The 14,663-nt window shown below is 49.2% G+C and overlaps 1 protein-coding gene across 3 annotated transcripts in view; it reads right to left on the bottom strand.

The window, feature by feature from the left end:
• Nucleotides 1-3,870: 3,870 nt before the first annotated feature.
• Nucleotides 3,871-14,663, bottom strand: part of Ddx11 (DEAD/H-box helicase 11) — a 25,785-nt gene continuing 14,992 nt past the window's right edge. For 2 of the 3 annotated variants that reach the window (XM_021185703.2, XM_021185705.2), the window contains 13 exons: nt 12,236-12,295; nt 11,918-12,038; nt 11,692-11,814; nt 11,184-11,296; nt 7,753-7,825; nt 7,200-7,303; nt 6,512-6,661; nt 6,216-6,284; nt 6,002-6,102; nt 5,298-5,382; nt 4,946-5,024; nt 4,642-4,796; nt 3,871-4,567 (listed from right to left, as the gene is read on the bottom strand). In XM_021185703.2, coding sequence (XP_021041362.1) covers nt 4,532-4,567; nt 4,642-4,796; nt 4,946-5,024; nt 5,298-5,382; nt 6,002-6,102; nt 6,216-6,284; nt 6,512-6,661; nt 7,200-7,303; nt 7,753-7,825; nt 11,184-11,296; nt 11,692-11,814; nt 11,918-12,038; nt 12,236-12,295 — 1,269 coding nt within the window. In that variant the 3' untranslated portion in view covers nt 3,871-4,531. The remainder of the gene's footprint in view (nt 4,568-4,641; nt 4,797-4,945; nt 5,025-5,297; nt 5,383-6,001; nt 6,103-6,215; nt 6,285-6,511; nt 6,662-7,199; nt 7,304-7,752; nt 7,826-11,183; nt 11,297-11,691; nt 11,815-11,917; nt 12,039-12,235; nt 12,296-14,663) is intronic. The other variant, XM_021185704.2, reaches the window with a different exon arrangement.

Here is a 14,663-nt window from a genome sequence, read left to right as displayed (position 1 = left end):
GAACTCAGAAATCCGCCTGCCTCTGCCTCCCGAGTGCTGGGATTAAAGGCGTGCGCCACCACGCCCGGCATGTGCAGCTCTTTAGAGGAAGACCTGCTCCACTGTTCCATGTGGCGGGTCCCCATGAGAAGAGGCAGTCCATGGTTTAAAGGCATTTACTGTCATGGCTGAGAGCTGTGATGAGTGGCACCATACCCCACTTTCCCAGGGCAGGCCTGAGGTTAAATACCTTTCACAGGGAGGAACGTCTGGGAAGGAGAGCTTAATTGGCTAAGCCCTTCAGGCCTTTAGGAACCACATTAAAATGGAGATCTGTCACGAGGCTACATGATCTGTAGTCATGGCCTCTACCTGTGGAGGGGCTTGGGCCTTGTCCTACATGACTGATGACTACAGAATTATGAGCTGGGGCCTCATGTCAGGAGCCTGGTGTCTGGGAGGATGGCAAATGCTTTCTGTTCCTTGCAGCCACACCTGCTGGGTTTCAGGGGTTTAAACCTACCTCAACCAGAAAACAGACTAGACTGCCTTTCACTGTCCCACATAGGCCCTACCACCTTAAGGAGACAGTACTGACACCCTTAACCCCCATGATTTGAGGGAGGTGGGTAGGGAATCAGCCAAGTCTGGGTTCTTTCCAGAGTTAAACCAGACAGTCTTTGCTTCCATAGTTGAACAGTCAAGAGACACAAAGTATTGAGGCTGCAGTTGACCTGGCCCATGATGCAGGTCCTGTATTGGATAAAAGTAACCAAGAATGCCCATGGGAAAGAATAGGAAGGTGGCCTGAGGAAACAGATCTAAGAGTCCTCTGCCCCTTTCCAGAAGGCTCTCTACAAAGCTGAGACAGGAGTCTGGAGACATGTCTCATATATTTTTTTTTAAATAATGGAAATTAAGTATACTAACTACTGAAACTTAGCTAACAGCCTAGACAGAAGGCACCTTATATATGAGATGTCACATCAGTCAAGGCATGCAGGGGACAAACCAAGCCTTTGTCCTCAGCCTCTAAAAGAGCTAGGTCTACTGAAAGAATGTTGGCACAGGTGTACTGTTCTGCCATGGGTGTACTGGAATGACAGCTGTGAGACCTTTCTAGTATCCAAAGAAACACTTTTTTTTTTTTTTCTGTATGTACTGCTCCATGCCTCTTGAGAATGTGATACTGCTGTCTGAGGGAAGACAGGCATGGCTGAATGGGACAGCTCCCACATGCTGCTCTCTGGGAGACCATATCCAAGTGCAGAGCTAGAACAGTCACAGTGACCTCTGAGGACTGATGAAACAAAGGGCAGTCCTCAGCACAGCAGGGTGAAGATATTGCCAGGACCAAGGAAGCCCTCAGGAACGTGTGTCCTGTAACTATGAAATTGATCCTGGCAGCTTGGTAGGAACTAATGAACTTAAAATTCTGGCTAGCTGGGCCCTCACCAAGTATCCAGAGCTGCCGTTGACCCCCTCCCATGCACGGGTCATGAAAGCCCAGCCTTCCTTGTGACAGAGGCTGACATCAGGCCCTGAGGCAGTGAGCACCTCAGGAGGATACGTGGGGGAGGTGATGCTGGTGGTGTCCTAGGTCTGCTGTGCCTGTAGGAGGGAGGAGTATCTCAAGGAATGGTAGGATGTGGGGTTTGCTTAATTGGCCTCTGCCTCCAAAGAACAACCTGGTGAGGACCTGTCACTTCTGATGACACAGGTGCCCCTCATGAGCTCCACTGTAGGCTTCTCCCTGCAGAGGGCAGTTAACCATCAAGGCAGGATGCTCCCCACTTTGGAAGAAGAGAGATGGGAAAGTCTTCAATATTGAACAGTGTTTGCCATAAAGGGAGAGGGCAGTGCCCCTGAAGGAAGGAGAAAGTACTGACTTAGGAGGAGACCTCGGGCTCATCAGATGTCCCACACCAATTCATTCATTCATTCATTCATTCATCCATCCATTCTCTCTCTCTCTCTCTTCCCCTCTCGCTCATGCCTCCACCCTCCCTCTGTCAGGGAAGATGATTAATGGTCCTAGAATGTGATCAGGTTCTCCTGCCCGTGTTCCTGGTCTCCAAAGTCATGAAATTTGTCGTTCTGCCTCCCATAGCAGGATGTTTTTGGATTCAGGTCTCTGAGCTCAATGCCCTATTTCCTGGCAGTCACAGAAACTTTGCCAGACTGCTGCCTCCCAGAGCACCCAGCCTGCACTGCACTATGCTGAGCTCTGCTGCACTCTGGTGGTCATGGGTTCTTTCCTTTGCTGGGATCCCCACTCTGCAGCAGGGCATTGCTTTCTCCTTATCAACGCCAACATCCAGATGATCCTGAGTGATCCACAGACTTCATTAGATCCACTGGGGTCCCTCTGCTCTTTGGAAACACCCTGGAAGAATTCCTAAGTGATCTTCACGTATCACTGGGAACCTGAGAGGTTGGAAAAGCTGGCAGGCCTGGGCCAAGCAGCTCAGGCTTGTCCTGCAGATGACCCTCTCTAGGCATGAGGAGTTTCCAGGTTTCCAGCAAGGGCAGAAACCTTGTGGTAAGGCCTCCTTGTGTACACAGAGAAAGAATCCCAGGCCAAGCCTTCCACTGTGCTTTAGGGCGTGAGCACAGCAGTAGTGAGATCAGTTCCTGGAAATCCTTTTAACCTGGGTCCAGGCTGAGTTCCCATCGAGGACTACATAGAGCATCTTCAGGAAGGAGGGCTGGGTTAGACTGAAGATAAGGGGAGGAGCCCTGCACTGAAATGCTGTCTCCCAGCACTTGGCTGATCAGTGAGTGGGAGGGAGGGGATGACATGGAGTGGAAGTGTGTTTAGGGCTGGGCTGGGCACTTTGACCTTTATGTTTTGGTATGAACATGGATACTCAGACACATACCCTGGCTGTCATGTTAAAAGAAGAGCTCTCCATGAAGAGCTCATGGACATGTGTCCTGCAGCTTCCAAGGGAGGCCAAGCAAGCATTTCTGAGGAGCAGTACGCACACTAAGAAGTCCAGGTTCAACTCAATGGCTTGATGGAGGTCACACAAGAAATGAGGTCTCTGGGTCCCTCCATTCTGCAGCCTTCTGTCCCCTTGGGTCCCCTGAACCAATTATTCCTCCCATTGCATCCCCTCAATGCTCCTTTATATAGCTGACACTGCATGCTGTCTCTAGACAGATGTCTCTTACCATGACATTGTCAACTGCATTTAGGAGGATTCTCATACTTGATCATGAAGTTCTTGTAGGTTCAGTTGCTCTTTTAATCGGGTATGACACATGGATGACATTCCTAGGATGTAAGCCTAGGAACACTGCTGCTATAACAGGTAACAGATGAGTGGATTCCCAGTGACAACCCTTCAAGGTTTACAGAGGCTGCCATTCTCTGGGTCCTCCTATGATGGGGACTTCTAGGTGCACTTTAGTGTATGCTAAAGCCCTACCCTAGTGACAAAAAACCTGTCCCTGCCTCCCTACAGGAATCCTGTCTCTAAACACTATCCCTCAGGTATGAGGCCTTACCATTTTTGTTTTTTGAGACAGGGTTTCTCTGTATAGCCCAGGCTGTCCTGGAACTCACTCTGTAGACCAGGCTGGCCTTGAACTCAGAAATCTGCCTGCTTCTGCCTCCCAAGTGCTGGGATTAAAGGTGTGTGCCACCACTGCCTGTCTAGGCTTTACCATTTCAATCTGAGGAAGAGTCAAGAATGGAATTCTTTTGAACTGCAAGCGGCACAAGAACTGTGAAAAAGAAGTCCTCTTCTATGGCTCCTCTCAGTTTGCAAGCCGGATGCAACCAGTGTATTGCCTAAGTGGCAAGGGCGCTGCCCCTGAGGTTGCTGAAGCTCACACAAGGGACAGCCAAAGGTGAATATAAAGGAGCTGGGCTCTGAACTGGGGCTCTCCTTCATGGGACAGCAGAAGAAAATGAAAAACACGGAGACACTTTTGCCCAATGACATGTCTTCGGGTAGATGTCTGAGCACAGAGTCCTGAGCAGCCATGGACAGGATCAATGCCTCTTAGTTTATGAGGAAAAGCAGAAGGAGAAAAAATTGTGGGACACAGAAAGGTCTATGGCCAGGGTCCAAGTCTTTGTGATGGTCCTTCAGAAAAGTCAAAGTTTATGTCAGCTCTTTCAATATCATGTATGTCCCTAGTTTTTCCTCAAAACTCTCTTCTGCACAGATGGTATATGTGTCATACTGCAGTGGGTCAGGCAATAATGCTTGAAACGGGGACATCTGTGCCAGAGATGGGAGTCAAAGGCCAAGAAAAGCTAACTGTCTCTAGAAAGGGCAGAGGCAGGTGAGCCTCACCTCAGACCAGGCAGAAAGCTGCTGCTAGCACAGCCACCTGGAGCCAGGCAGAAAGCTGAACCTGAGCAGGGAATGAGGTGTCTCGGGCCAGGTTCCTTCAGGGTGTTCTGCTGGCTTTTCTATGCAAGTTGAACACTGGAGTCCACTGTCTCTGGAAGGCTGGGGTACACTTGGCAGTCTGCACATGGTTTCTATCTTCTTAGGCCAAATACAAAGGCCAGGTCAAGCAGAGTATGAGACGCTTATACCAGATTTGGGTGTGACTTCTCTCGATGAAACTGCAGAGAGAAAAAGGCTGTGAGAAGCCCCATTTCAAGCCAGGGAGGTCTGGGGCACAGGGACAAAACCTAACCTTCCGCACAGCAGCAAATGCAGGCCCAAAGGTAGCTTTGACCTCCACTCGGTCTCGTATCCAGGCTGGCAGCTTCGCCAGAATAGAAGGACGGGCATACCGGTGATCCAGGAGCACAATGCTGGCAAAGTCCCTCTGGTGCCTAATGGCCCTGCCTGGGTAGATGCACAAGTCAAGACTCTTGAGTTCAACTCACCTACCAATACTGCATGTGCATAGGGGACCCCTCAAATGGACAATACAGCACTAACATCCCCCCTGCCTCAAACCATCCATCTGCACCCAGCAGCAGCCCCACACTTACCTATGGATTGGTTTATAGCCTTCATACACAGATTCTCTATCAGTACCGTCCCTGGCGGGGGCTGACCTTGTGGCCTAGGCTGAGAAGAAAACAGAAGAGGAAAGATTAGAATCGACCTTTGCCTGCCTTGTAGTCCAGGCTTTGGAGCAAGGTCAGGTTGCATGTCTGGTCAACAGCTTGTGCTACAGCTCATGCAGTAGAGAAGATCAAGTGGGCTAGGGGTACACTCCAAAACCTCTAGAGGAAAGCAACCATTTGTACAACAGGTCATACTGCAGGGCCTGTCATCCAGTCCTAGGGGGTAGCACACCGCTTCCTCCCTTTAACCCTCTGAAACACTACAGGTACTCACAAGTGTCTGATTCAAGTAGGCCATCTTCTCTTGCAGCTCTGGAGACTTAATGTTGGGATATGGCATCCCCACCATCACCACACACCTGTAGTGGGTCACACACACGGCCTAAGGCATCAAGTCAGCATGCAGCTATCACGGATATTTAGAACGAGTTACATGTGATTTCATGGCCTTTTAGGGTGTATGTGCCTATACACATGCGTGTGGAGGCCAGAGGAAGATGTCAGGTGCTGTCCCTCCGACACTCTTCACCTTATTCTCTGAGACATGGTTTTTCACTAAATCTGAAGTTCACACAATCCTAGGGTCCATGAGCAGAACTACCCAGGGGCCTGTCATCTCTGACACACAGTGCTTACTGGTAAATACAACCATGCAGTCTTTTGTGTGTGTGCTGCAAAGTTATTGCTGTGTCTTCTGAGCATGCATCCTCACTCACTGATCCATGCCCCATCCCTCCTACCACTTTTATGGCCCTCGGGTTCTCGCCATGGAGGTACAATTTTTAGCTCAGAGATCCAACCTAGGCAGAAGACCAGGATCCTAAGCAAGTCATGGCTCCTATTTCTCTGGTCTACACAGCCAGATTGACAGTAATGTCAATCCACCCACAGCCTACAGACCCCAAGCAGGCCATATGGGTACTGACCCTATGGCATGCATGCCTCGAGCCCCAGCAGACAAGAGGACACCACACCTACCGGCCCAGGTCATCAGAGAAGTTGATCCCCTCACTCATCTTCCCTCCAACCACAGAGAGGAGCAAGGCCCCTGTCAGATGGCCTTCTGAGTGACTGCAGCTCTGTCAGGGGACAATCACACCAGGGTTCCTGAGCCAAATCTATGAGTCATACAACTGTTCCCAGCTGACAGACACTGGTGGTCTCTGGATCCAGCCTCACTTCCATCTCTCACCATAATGCACTTGGAATACGCCATCAGCACCTGCTCCACCTGGCTCGCTCTTTTGGGCTCTTGAAATATCTGAGGGTAGAAGACAAGGTCTCCCAGCAAAAGGCTTCACAAGACTGATTCGTGAGCCCAGTCTGGGTTTGGAAGCATGTGGATGGAACATGTAGTCAAGCAACAGGGAATCCCCGTGGCTTGTGTCCCAGGCCTGCACTTGGTAGATGCCAAGTTAACAAGGTTGAGGGACCCTAGGAAGAGCTACAAGTAGCAATGTCCTCATAAACAGGCTAAGGGGCACTCACCTTTTTCCTGACAGACAAACGTGTCAGCAGGCCAGTCTTGTCCCAGTGAGCGTGTACCTGGCGCAGGTACTCATAGGAAGGGAGAAAGCATACCACACCTCCAGGGACCACATTGCACAAGTTACAGAGAATGCGGCCTGTCTCCTCCATCTGCAGAAAGCAAAGGGCTAGCCTAGAGCAGGTCCCACAGCCACACAGGATGAAAGCCGAGCAGCTCCCCGTGGTATCATGCAATGCGCTCACTACTGTTAACAGACATGCCCAACTGGGGCCTGTGGTGCCTCCTTACATTTATGCCACGTCCCATCACTGGCATCCCACAGATGAGAACCCAGACTCTGGGCGTCCCTGTCTCACGAGGGACAACAATCGGAACAAACTGGCACTGAGATGCCACACGAGTTGTGCCCCAGAAATATGTCTTCCCAGGATAGAGGCCAGGAGCAAGAACCCCCAAACTGGTCAGCCTTCTCCCACCCTGCATCCTCATGGGATGATAGGAGCTCTTTAGAAAGCATTTAGCAACCTACGGTGAGGAAGGCCATTAAGATCTTCCTTGATAAATATCTAAAGGAAGAAAATGACTCCACTCATGTCCCAGATGTGACCATCTGTCTCCATGCCAACGCTGGTGGTACTCTCTACCTGGTCACAGGCCAGAGAGGACAGGAAGTGGGTTAGCACTAACCATCTGAGGCAGCTCTCTTCTCTGGTAGGTGAATTCCAGCTGCTGGTTAGAGGGCCCACTGCATATAATAAGGGGCAAGATGTTGTCTGGAGGGATCACGTGACCTGGCGATACCAAAGGAAGGCTGAAAACTAGTGTCCAGGTAGGGCAGTTTCTCAAATCATTTCTCCAGGGCTGGTGAGATGGCTCAGTGGGTAAGAGCACCCGACTGCTCTTCCGAAGGTCCAGAGTTCAAATCCCAGCAACCACATGGTGGCTCACAACCATCCACGAGATCTGGCGCCCTCTTCTGGAGTGTCTGAAGACAGCTACAGTGTACTTATATATAATAAATAAATAAATCTTTAAAAAAAAAAAATCATTTCTCCAACTAGGAGCCAACAATTTAAAATGCACTTAGCTCTTCTCTGCACTGACACAGCTAGTGTAAACAATATGGTGAGCAGAGCTCAGAACCTGAGTCTGGGGAAGTGTGCTGGAGCAAGCCCACTAAGGTACCAATGCAGTGGTGTCCTCTGCCTTTGCCCCATCTACCCACCACACAGTGGCTTACCACAGGAAAACTCCACCACTCGCCCCGCTTCTACTCCAGAACATGCCAGCAGCTGCTCCCGAAAGTCAGACATCTGCAGCAATAACATGAGGGCCTTGTGACCTCAGAGCCTGGGGTTGTGTGTTCTTGTAGTGAATGTAAGAGAAGTCTGGGATAAGAGGCAAACCCAGTCAACAAGAAGGAACGGCTAATGACCCAAGCTAAAAGAAAACAACCGGTATGGACAGAAAACTTAGAGAAGAGCAGTGATGGAGTGTCGGGCCTTTCTACATGTTCAAATCAACAAGAGGGAGGAACACTACCTACAATACACAAAGAACTGGACAAATGAAACAAATCAAACCATGCAGTCAGGAAACAGAAACAAATCGAACAGCTCTCAACACAGGGAAAAGAAATGGCCAATAAACGTATGAAGAAATTCTCCCTCTTATTAGCCACCAGAGAAATGAAAACCAAAGCTACGTTCAGACTCCTGCCTTATCCCAACAGAATGACAGTCAAGGCTTAGAAATCTTCAGGAAGAGGGGAACATGGATTATGAGAGCCACGGGTGGAAGATAACATCAAGGGAAATGTCTCAGGACACATCAGGGCAGGTGACTGTGACAGATGAAATCCAGAGCAAACTCAAGGCAGTCAGAACTCCAGCATGGAGGTGGGACTGTGGGGACAAAGTCCCATCACTAACTGAGGAACTACTAGACCCTGACAACTGCTGCAAGGGGGAAAGCCAGTCTTCTTTAATGATGTGAGCTTCTAGTAAGTTGATCACATAAACACAGAAGGAACTCACTAGAGACTGACTGGGCAACACAGAATGGGCTGATGGAGAGAGGAGCTGAGGGGGAGGTGAGTATGTTCAAAACACATCAGATCAATGTCTCAAACAATAGGAATAGTGTTTAAATGGCAAGAAAAGAGAACAAAGAATTCTGGCAAGGATGTGGACAACAGGCCTGAGACATGGCTGAGGGGAATGTGAGCTGGCCTAGCCACCGTGGAAGTCAGTATGCAGCCTTCCCAAAACAAAACACACTGAGAATGCATCTTCCATATGTGCAGCTGAATAAGAAAATGAAATAAAAGGAGGAGGGCATGGCAAGGATTCTTACTGTAGATATAAGGGAGAAAGCAGGCTGAGGGAAGAGTCCGGGCTGAACATGGCCAGCTGACTAAAGCGGACTGTGAGAGGGGAGACTGGACAGAGAGCAGGAGAGGAGCGGGGGGGCTAAGATGAGTGGGTTATACAGGATTCAAGCTGGGGAGAAGGGAAAAGGAAGCCTAGCTGCTGGAAGGAAGAGTTTGAGGGTAGTGGCAGGGTGGAGTTCTGGGAGGAATCACAGGTACTAAAGGATTCAAGAGCTAGCACTTTGATGTGTTAACAGCCATTTAACCATTTGTCTCGGGACTCCAGAATATTGAGCCAAAGGACTCCAACATAATCACAGAGGTATTCCACATCAGTGCTCACCACTGTACTGAACACCAACCCAATTAGTAAAACAAACAAGATATCCATCAACAGAGGCTTAGACAAAAATAAATACATAAAATGTGGTATACAAGACAGGCTTTGTTTTACTGGGCAGTGATGGCACATGACTTTAATCCCACCACTTGGGAAGGCAGAGACAAATGGATGTCTTGAGTACAAGGCCAGCCTGTTCTACAGAGCAAGTTCCAGGACAGGCAGGGCTACACATAGAAGCCTGTCTCAGGAGGGTGAGGGAAGGAGGCAACTGAGGAAGATCACATTATGTGAATTAAGCTAGCTGCAGTCCTAGATTCTATACATGACATCATCACACACAGATGACACAGTCGAAGTGCTGTTGTCTAAGGGAACAATGGCAGGAAAAGAGGGGAATAGGGAGGAGAGTGAAATACTAGGAGGATATACTCAACGTATATACATAGACAAAATCTTTAATAAAAAACTTGAGGCCTGGACAGATGGCTCCATGGTTAAGAACCTTCATGGCTTTTGCAGAGGACCTGGGTTTGGCTCCTAGCAGCCACACGGTGACTAAAAAGAGTCTGTAAAGCCAGGCAAGGCCACTCATTACAACTACATAGTAAGAGCTGGGAATGCTGGTGTTTATACCTCTAATCTCAGCCCTTGAGAGGCAGAGGCAGAGGCAGATGATTCTCTTGTGAGTTTGAGGGCAGCCTGGTCTACATAGCAAATTCTAGGACAGCAGGGACCTCGTAGTAAAGAGACTGTCTCAAAACACACACACATCCTCAAAGACTACATAGTAGTGAGACTCCCATCTCAAAAACAAACAAACCAACAAGCAGAACAATAATGGCCACGCACCATGTGAACACCAAATGAAGACACACAAATCCCAAACCAAAAACTAAACAAAGATCTACATGGGCTTGGAATGTGCCTTGGTGGTGAAGTGTTTGCCCGGCACATACATGGTTCTCAGGTCCATCTGCTGTAACACAGAGAACACAACAGAAAAGTCAAAAAAAAAAAAAAATGTTCTAGCATCCGTTCTAGCAGGCAGCCAAGGCTGGAATCCATGCTTAGGAGCCCAACAGTCTAGACCATAAAATGCTCTCAAGATGAAACAAGGAAACCACCTTTGATCACAGAATTGAGAAAACTAGAGACAATGGGAAAAGAGAGTAGAAGTATCCAACAGAGCAGGACTGGGGTGAGCAGCACACTGGTGGAACGTGACATGTGTGTGGTGAAATGTCACACAGGTCACATTTAAATGCAGCACAGAGTGTGCTAGAATAAACATTTGCTGACAAGAATAAATAAACAGAGAAAAAAAGGAAATTATACCAATAATGTACAAGTGTGGTTTTAAGAACTATGTACATAAGTATGCAATAGTACACCAGCATTGACCCTTTGGTTCATAGAATTCTGACGTTAAAGCTTGTCTTTGACTTTTATATACTAAAACCAACTTTTCTTTTTTTAAAAAAAGATTTATTTATTCTGTGTAATTACACTGTAGCTGACTTCAGACACGCCAGAAGAGGGTGTCAGATCTCATTACAGATGGTTGTGAACCACCATGTGGTTGCTGGGATTTGAACTCAGGACCTTCAGAATAACACTCAGTGCTCTTAACTGCTGAGCCATCTCTCCAGCCCTAAAACTAACTTTTCAAAAGCCATACAGGTAATGACTTTCCAGGAGATGCAGGTACAGGGATGGAATGAGAGAACAGCATCTCCATGTGAGCCTGGGACTACAGAAGGGCGTTTTCTCAGAGAAGCCAACTCCAGCAACACAATAGCCACAGGGCTACCACCCCACCAGTCTAAAAGGCAAGGGCAGTGAAATGGCAGTGGCCCCTGGTAGGCACTGCTGAGCCTGCATGCGCTGGCCCATTTGTGTTTAGGGGCCCAGGGGACAGAGAAGAGAGACTGATGTGTGTCCTTCCCTGGTACCTTACCGGCTGCATGGTGCCACCTGCAATGACCACTGCTCGGCATTCCTTCATCACCTGGGCAAAGTGCACAGCTGGGTTCAAGAGTAAGAATTTAAGGCTGCTCTGACCCACACTGCCTGAAAGACAAATGACAAAGGAATAGAGCTGATTAGAGAATCTCAGATGATCTGTGGAGGCCAGTGAGCTACCGTCCTCCCTCTAAAAGAAAAGCATTTCCCTTGCCATTGGGACCACAGACTATGTGGAAACTCCGGTGCAAAGATAGTCTGGCCAGTGGCACATAACCCTCAGACAACAGAACAAAGATACAGTCCAACCCTATTTAACCACAACTGTGAGATTCTAGGTTCTGTAGGGACCTTGCCTAAGAGAACTCAGCACCTCTGAAACCCAGTCTCCCAGTCCATTGGTGGCTCCAGCCTAGGAGGCATGTGGTTCCTTCACATACAGAATCAGGCAGTATGATAGAGCCCTTTCAAGCTAGGCCCCTTGGCTACAAGCAGTGGATTACCTTGGCGGTTCACAATAACCCTGCCATCCTGATTGGCTGTGGTGAGAGCTGCCAGGAAGGCCTCGATGTGCATCAGTGGAGAGGCAGGCCGCAGGGCTACGCCCTGGCCCTCCTCCGGGGAGTCTGCAGAAGAGGGTAGGATGGGAAAGAGGGCCTCCCTTATATGGAGTCCATGCTTGCTCAAAGGGCCTGTGTCTGGCTCTCATCGCTCACCCTCCCAGCTCACCCTCAGTAGGCCCTGACTGCAGGCTCTTCAGGAACTGCTGGAAGCCAGCCAGACCTCGGTTTTCCTGAGAGTCTGAGGGGGATGGAAGAACCGCTCCGAAACATTCTGTGAAGCCAAAGAGCTGTGTCGGGGACAAGAGAACAGACAAAAATGATTAGAAACTGAATCAGACACCCAAGCCAGCCCACAGCCCATTTCCTCCCAAGCCAGGAATCACTCCACACTATGGACAGCGCAATCAGAAGCCTAGAATCCTCGGGCAGCGGAGTAAGGCAGCAGGGGTTCCCTGGCTCCTTGCTTAAGCAATGGGAAAGGTACCTTCCTGCTGAGCATGCTCTTCTCCAAGTACCGCTGCACCTGCAGAACCACGACAGGCCACTGTGAGAAGGAAGCAAACTGGGGGCTAAATTCAGACGGCCACCCCATACCACTGAAGGAATATGGCTCACTGCCCCCTCAGAGGAACCCAAAGCCACGTAACAAAGGGTGAGGCAGTGGACCACAAGAGGTAGCCTGGTCTTGGTTGAGCTAAAGGCTTTGAAGCACCACAGACCCTGAAGGGACGGTAGGAGCTTCACCTGGCCCTCCTCCAGGGAGGAGGCACCAGGCCCCTGTCACTAGCTGAAGCCCTCCATAGATTTGTGGCCATCAGTCATGTAAGGGCAAGGCACATAAGGTAGCCCTAACACCTCAGACCAAGACAACAGGAAAAGAGACATGACCTGTGGTCACTTAGGCTCAGGATAGAGATCTCTATGCTAATGAGGTACCTTTAGCCCTGGAGGGCTTAGCCAATAAGCTTCCCTTCCCAGACATTCCTCCCTGCAAAAAGGTATTTAATCTCAGGCCTAACCTGAGAAGTGGGGTATGGCTTTACAAATCCACTTTCCACCATGGCAATAAATGATTTGGAACCACAGACTGTCTCTTTTCAACGGGATGTGCCATGGGGAGCTATGGAACTGCTATCTAATGTCCCATAAAGGCCTCTCTGCGCTCCCAGGCACAACTGCCACCAAGCCTACAACAGCCATCAAGCCAAGGACTCTCACCGTGGGACCTCTTCCCCCAGTCCCCAGCCCTAGCCCTAGGCTAGACGTTCTCAGCTCTTCCTTGGCTCCCATCTAAGCCTGGATGTCCAAGAGCCTGAGAATTAGATGGCTCCAGCCTCATTTAAGGCCAGTGCCTTAAACTGCACTTTCCTACCCCAAGCAGTGCCTTGGTGCTTCCCGACAACCCAGCATGCGTGTTCTGCCTCTCCCAAGCAGCCATGCCCTATGGCAGAGCAGACCTAGGACCCACAACCCTACAAGAAATCTTACTGGTCTACTTTCTCAGTACTCACTACCCCAGTGGCCCTAAGATCACAGGGTTCCACAGGAGACCTCAAACCACAGCCTCACCACAGATGTTCCCACTCTTCGGGTCACCTGAAGGGAGTTCAAGACAAGATCTCAAGGATGAAACGGTTGGCTCAGCTATGAGAGCACTGGCTGTTCTCCCAGAAAACCTGGGACCTACACGATGGCTCACAACCATCTGTAATTCCACTTCAGCACATCTCCCTTCTTATGACCTCTTTGGGTACCAGGCATGCATACATGTGGTGTTCAGACATGCATTCAGGCAAAAAATAATAATAATAATAATAATTTTTTAAAAAAGGCACTAGCTGCATGCTGCTTCCTTCCAAGTGCCCATATGCAGACTGGGCCTTGAAGAAGAGGTAAGTAAAAACAATTCCAAGGGCGATAAAGACGGCTCACAAGCTTGCCACACAAGCACAAAAACCAGAGTTGGAATACTCAGAGAACACATAAAAGCCAGACTCAGCACTAAGTCTATAGCCACAATGCTCTTACTGAGAAATGGGATGCAGAGACAAGAAACACCCCAGAAGCCTGTGAACCGGGCATACACAGTGGCAAAACAATCAAGAGACCCTATCTCAACAGGGTAGAAAGCAAGGACTAACATGGGAAACTTGTCCTCTAGCCTGACAAACACTGTGGCATAGGCACACCTGAATTCAAAACAAGAATGTGTGCTGGCATACACATTAAAAAGACAAATCTTTAAAAACTAAAGACAAACAACCAAAAAACCAAAAGCCAAAACCATTCTAGGCCAGCCTGGTCTACAGATTGAGTTCCAGGATGGCCAGGGCTAGATAGATAGTGACATCCTATCTTGAAACATCAAAAACCCAAAATAACAGAAAATAAAGCCCAATCCTTTCCATCAGAGCAGAAAGGAGATGCGCCCGTCCAGGGAAGGTCCGGATGCAGTCTCCCTCAGTGCTCAGTCAGCTTGGTGCCTCGCCTCAGCTCAGCTCACAATGTAGGAATGGCAACTGTTCAGAGCTTAACAAAAGTGGAGAAAGGTACCAAAGATGACCAATAGGATCACAGTAATGTCGATGGCCAAAGGTTAGTTTAAGGGACGCTGATTTGAAAACTGGAAGGCAATCAGGGAGAGAGCAGGATCTAGGATGGGTCTAGCTGGGTTTCAACATTGGCCCCATCCAGCCACCCTTGGTTCACCCGAGTGTAGCTTGAGCCAGTCACTCTCCAGAGCGGGTATTCTGAGCCTGTTTTCCTGTTCTTTTGTTTATGTTTCAGGGTTCCTCTGTGTAGCCCTGGCTGTAGACCAGGCTGACCAGAAACACAGAGATCCCCCTGCTTCAGCCTCCTGAGTGCTGGGATTAAAAGTGTGCACCACTATACTGCCCAGCAGGTTTCCTGTT

Source organism: Mus caroli, chromosome 17, assembly GCF_900094665.2.
Source record: "Mus caroli chromosome 17, CAROLI_EIJ_v1.1, whole genome shotgun sequence".
NCBI classification, from domain to species: domain Eukaryota; kingdom Metazoa; phylum Chordata; class Mammalia; order Rodentia; family Muridae; genus Mus; species Mus caroli.
This window is presented reverse-complemented; position numbering and strand designations above follow the sequence as displayed.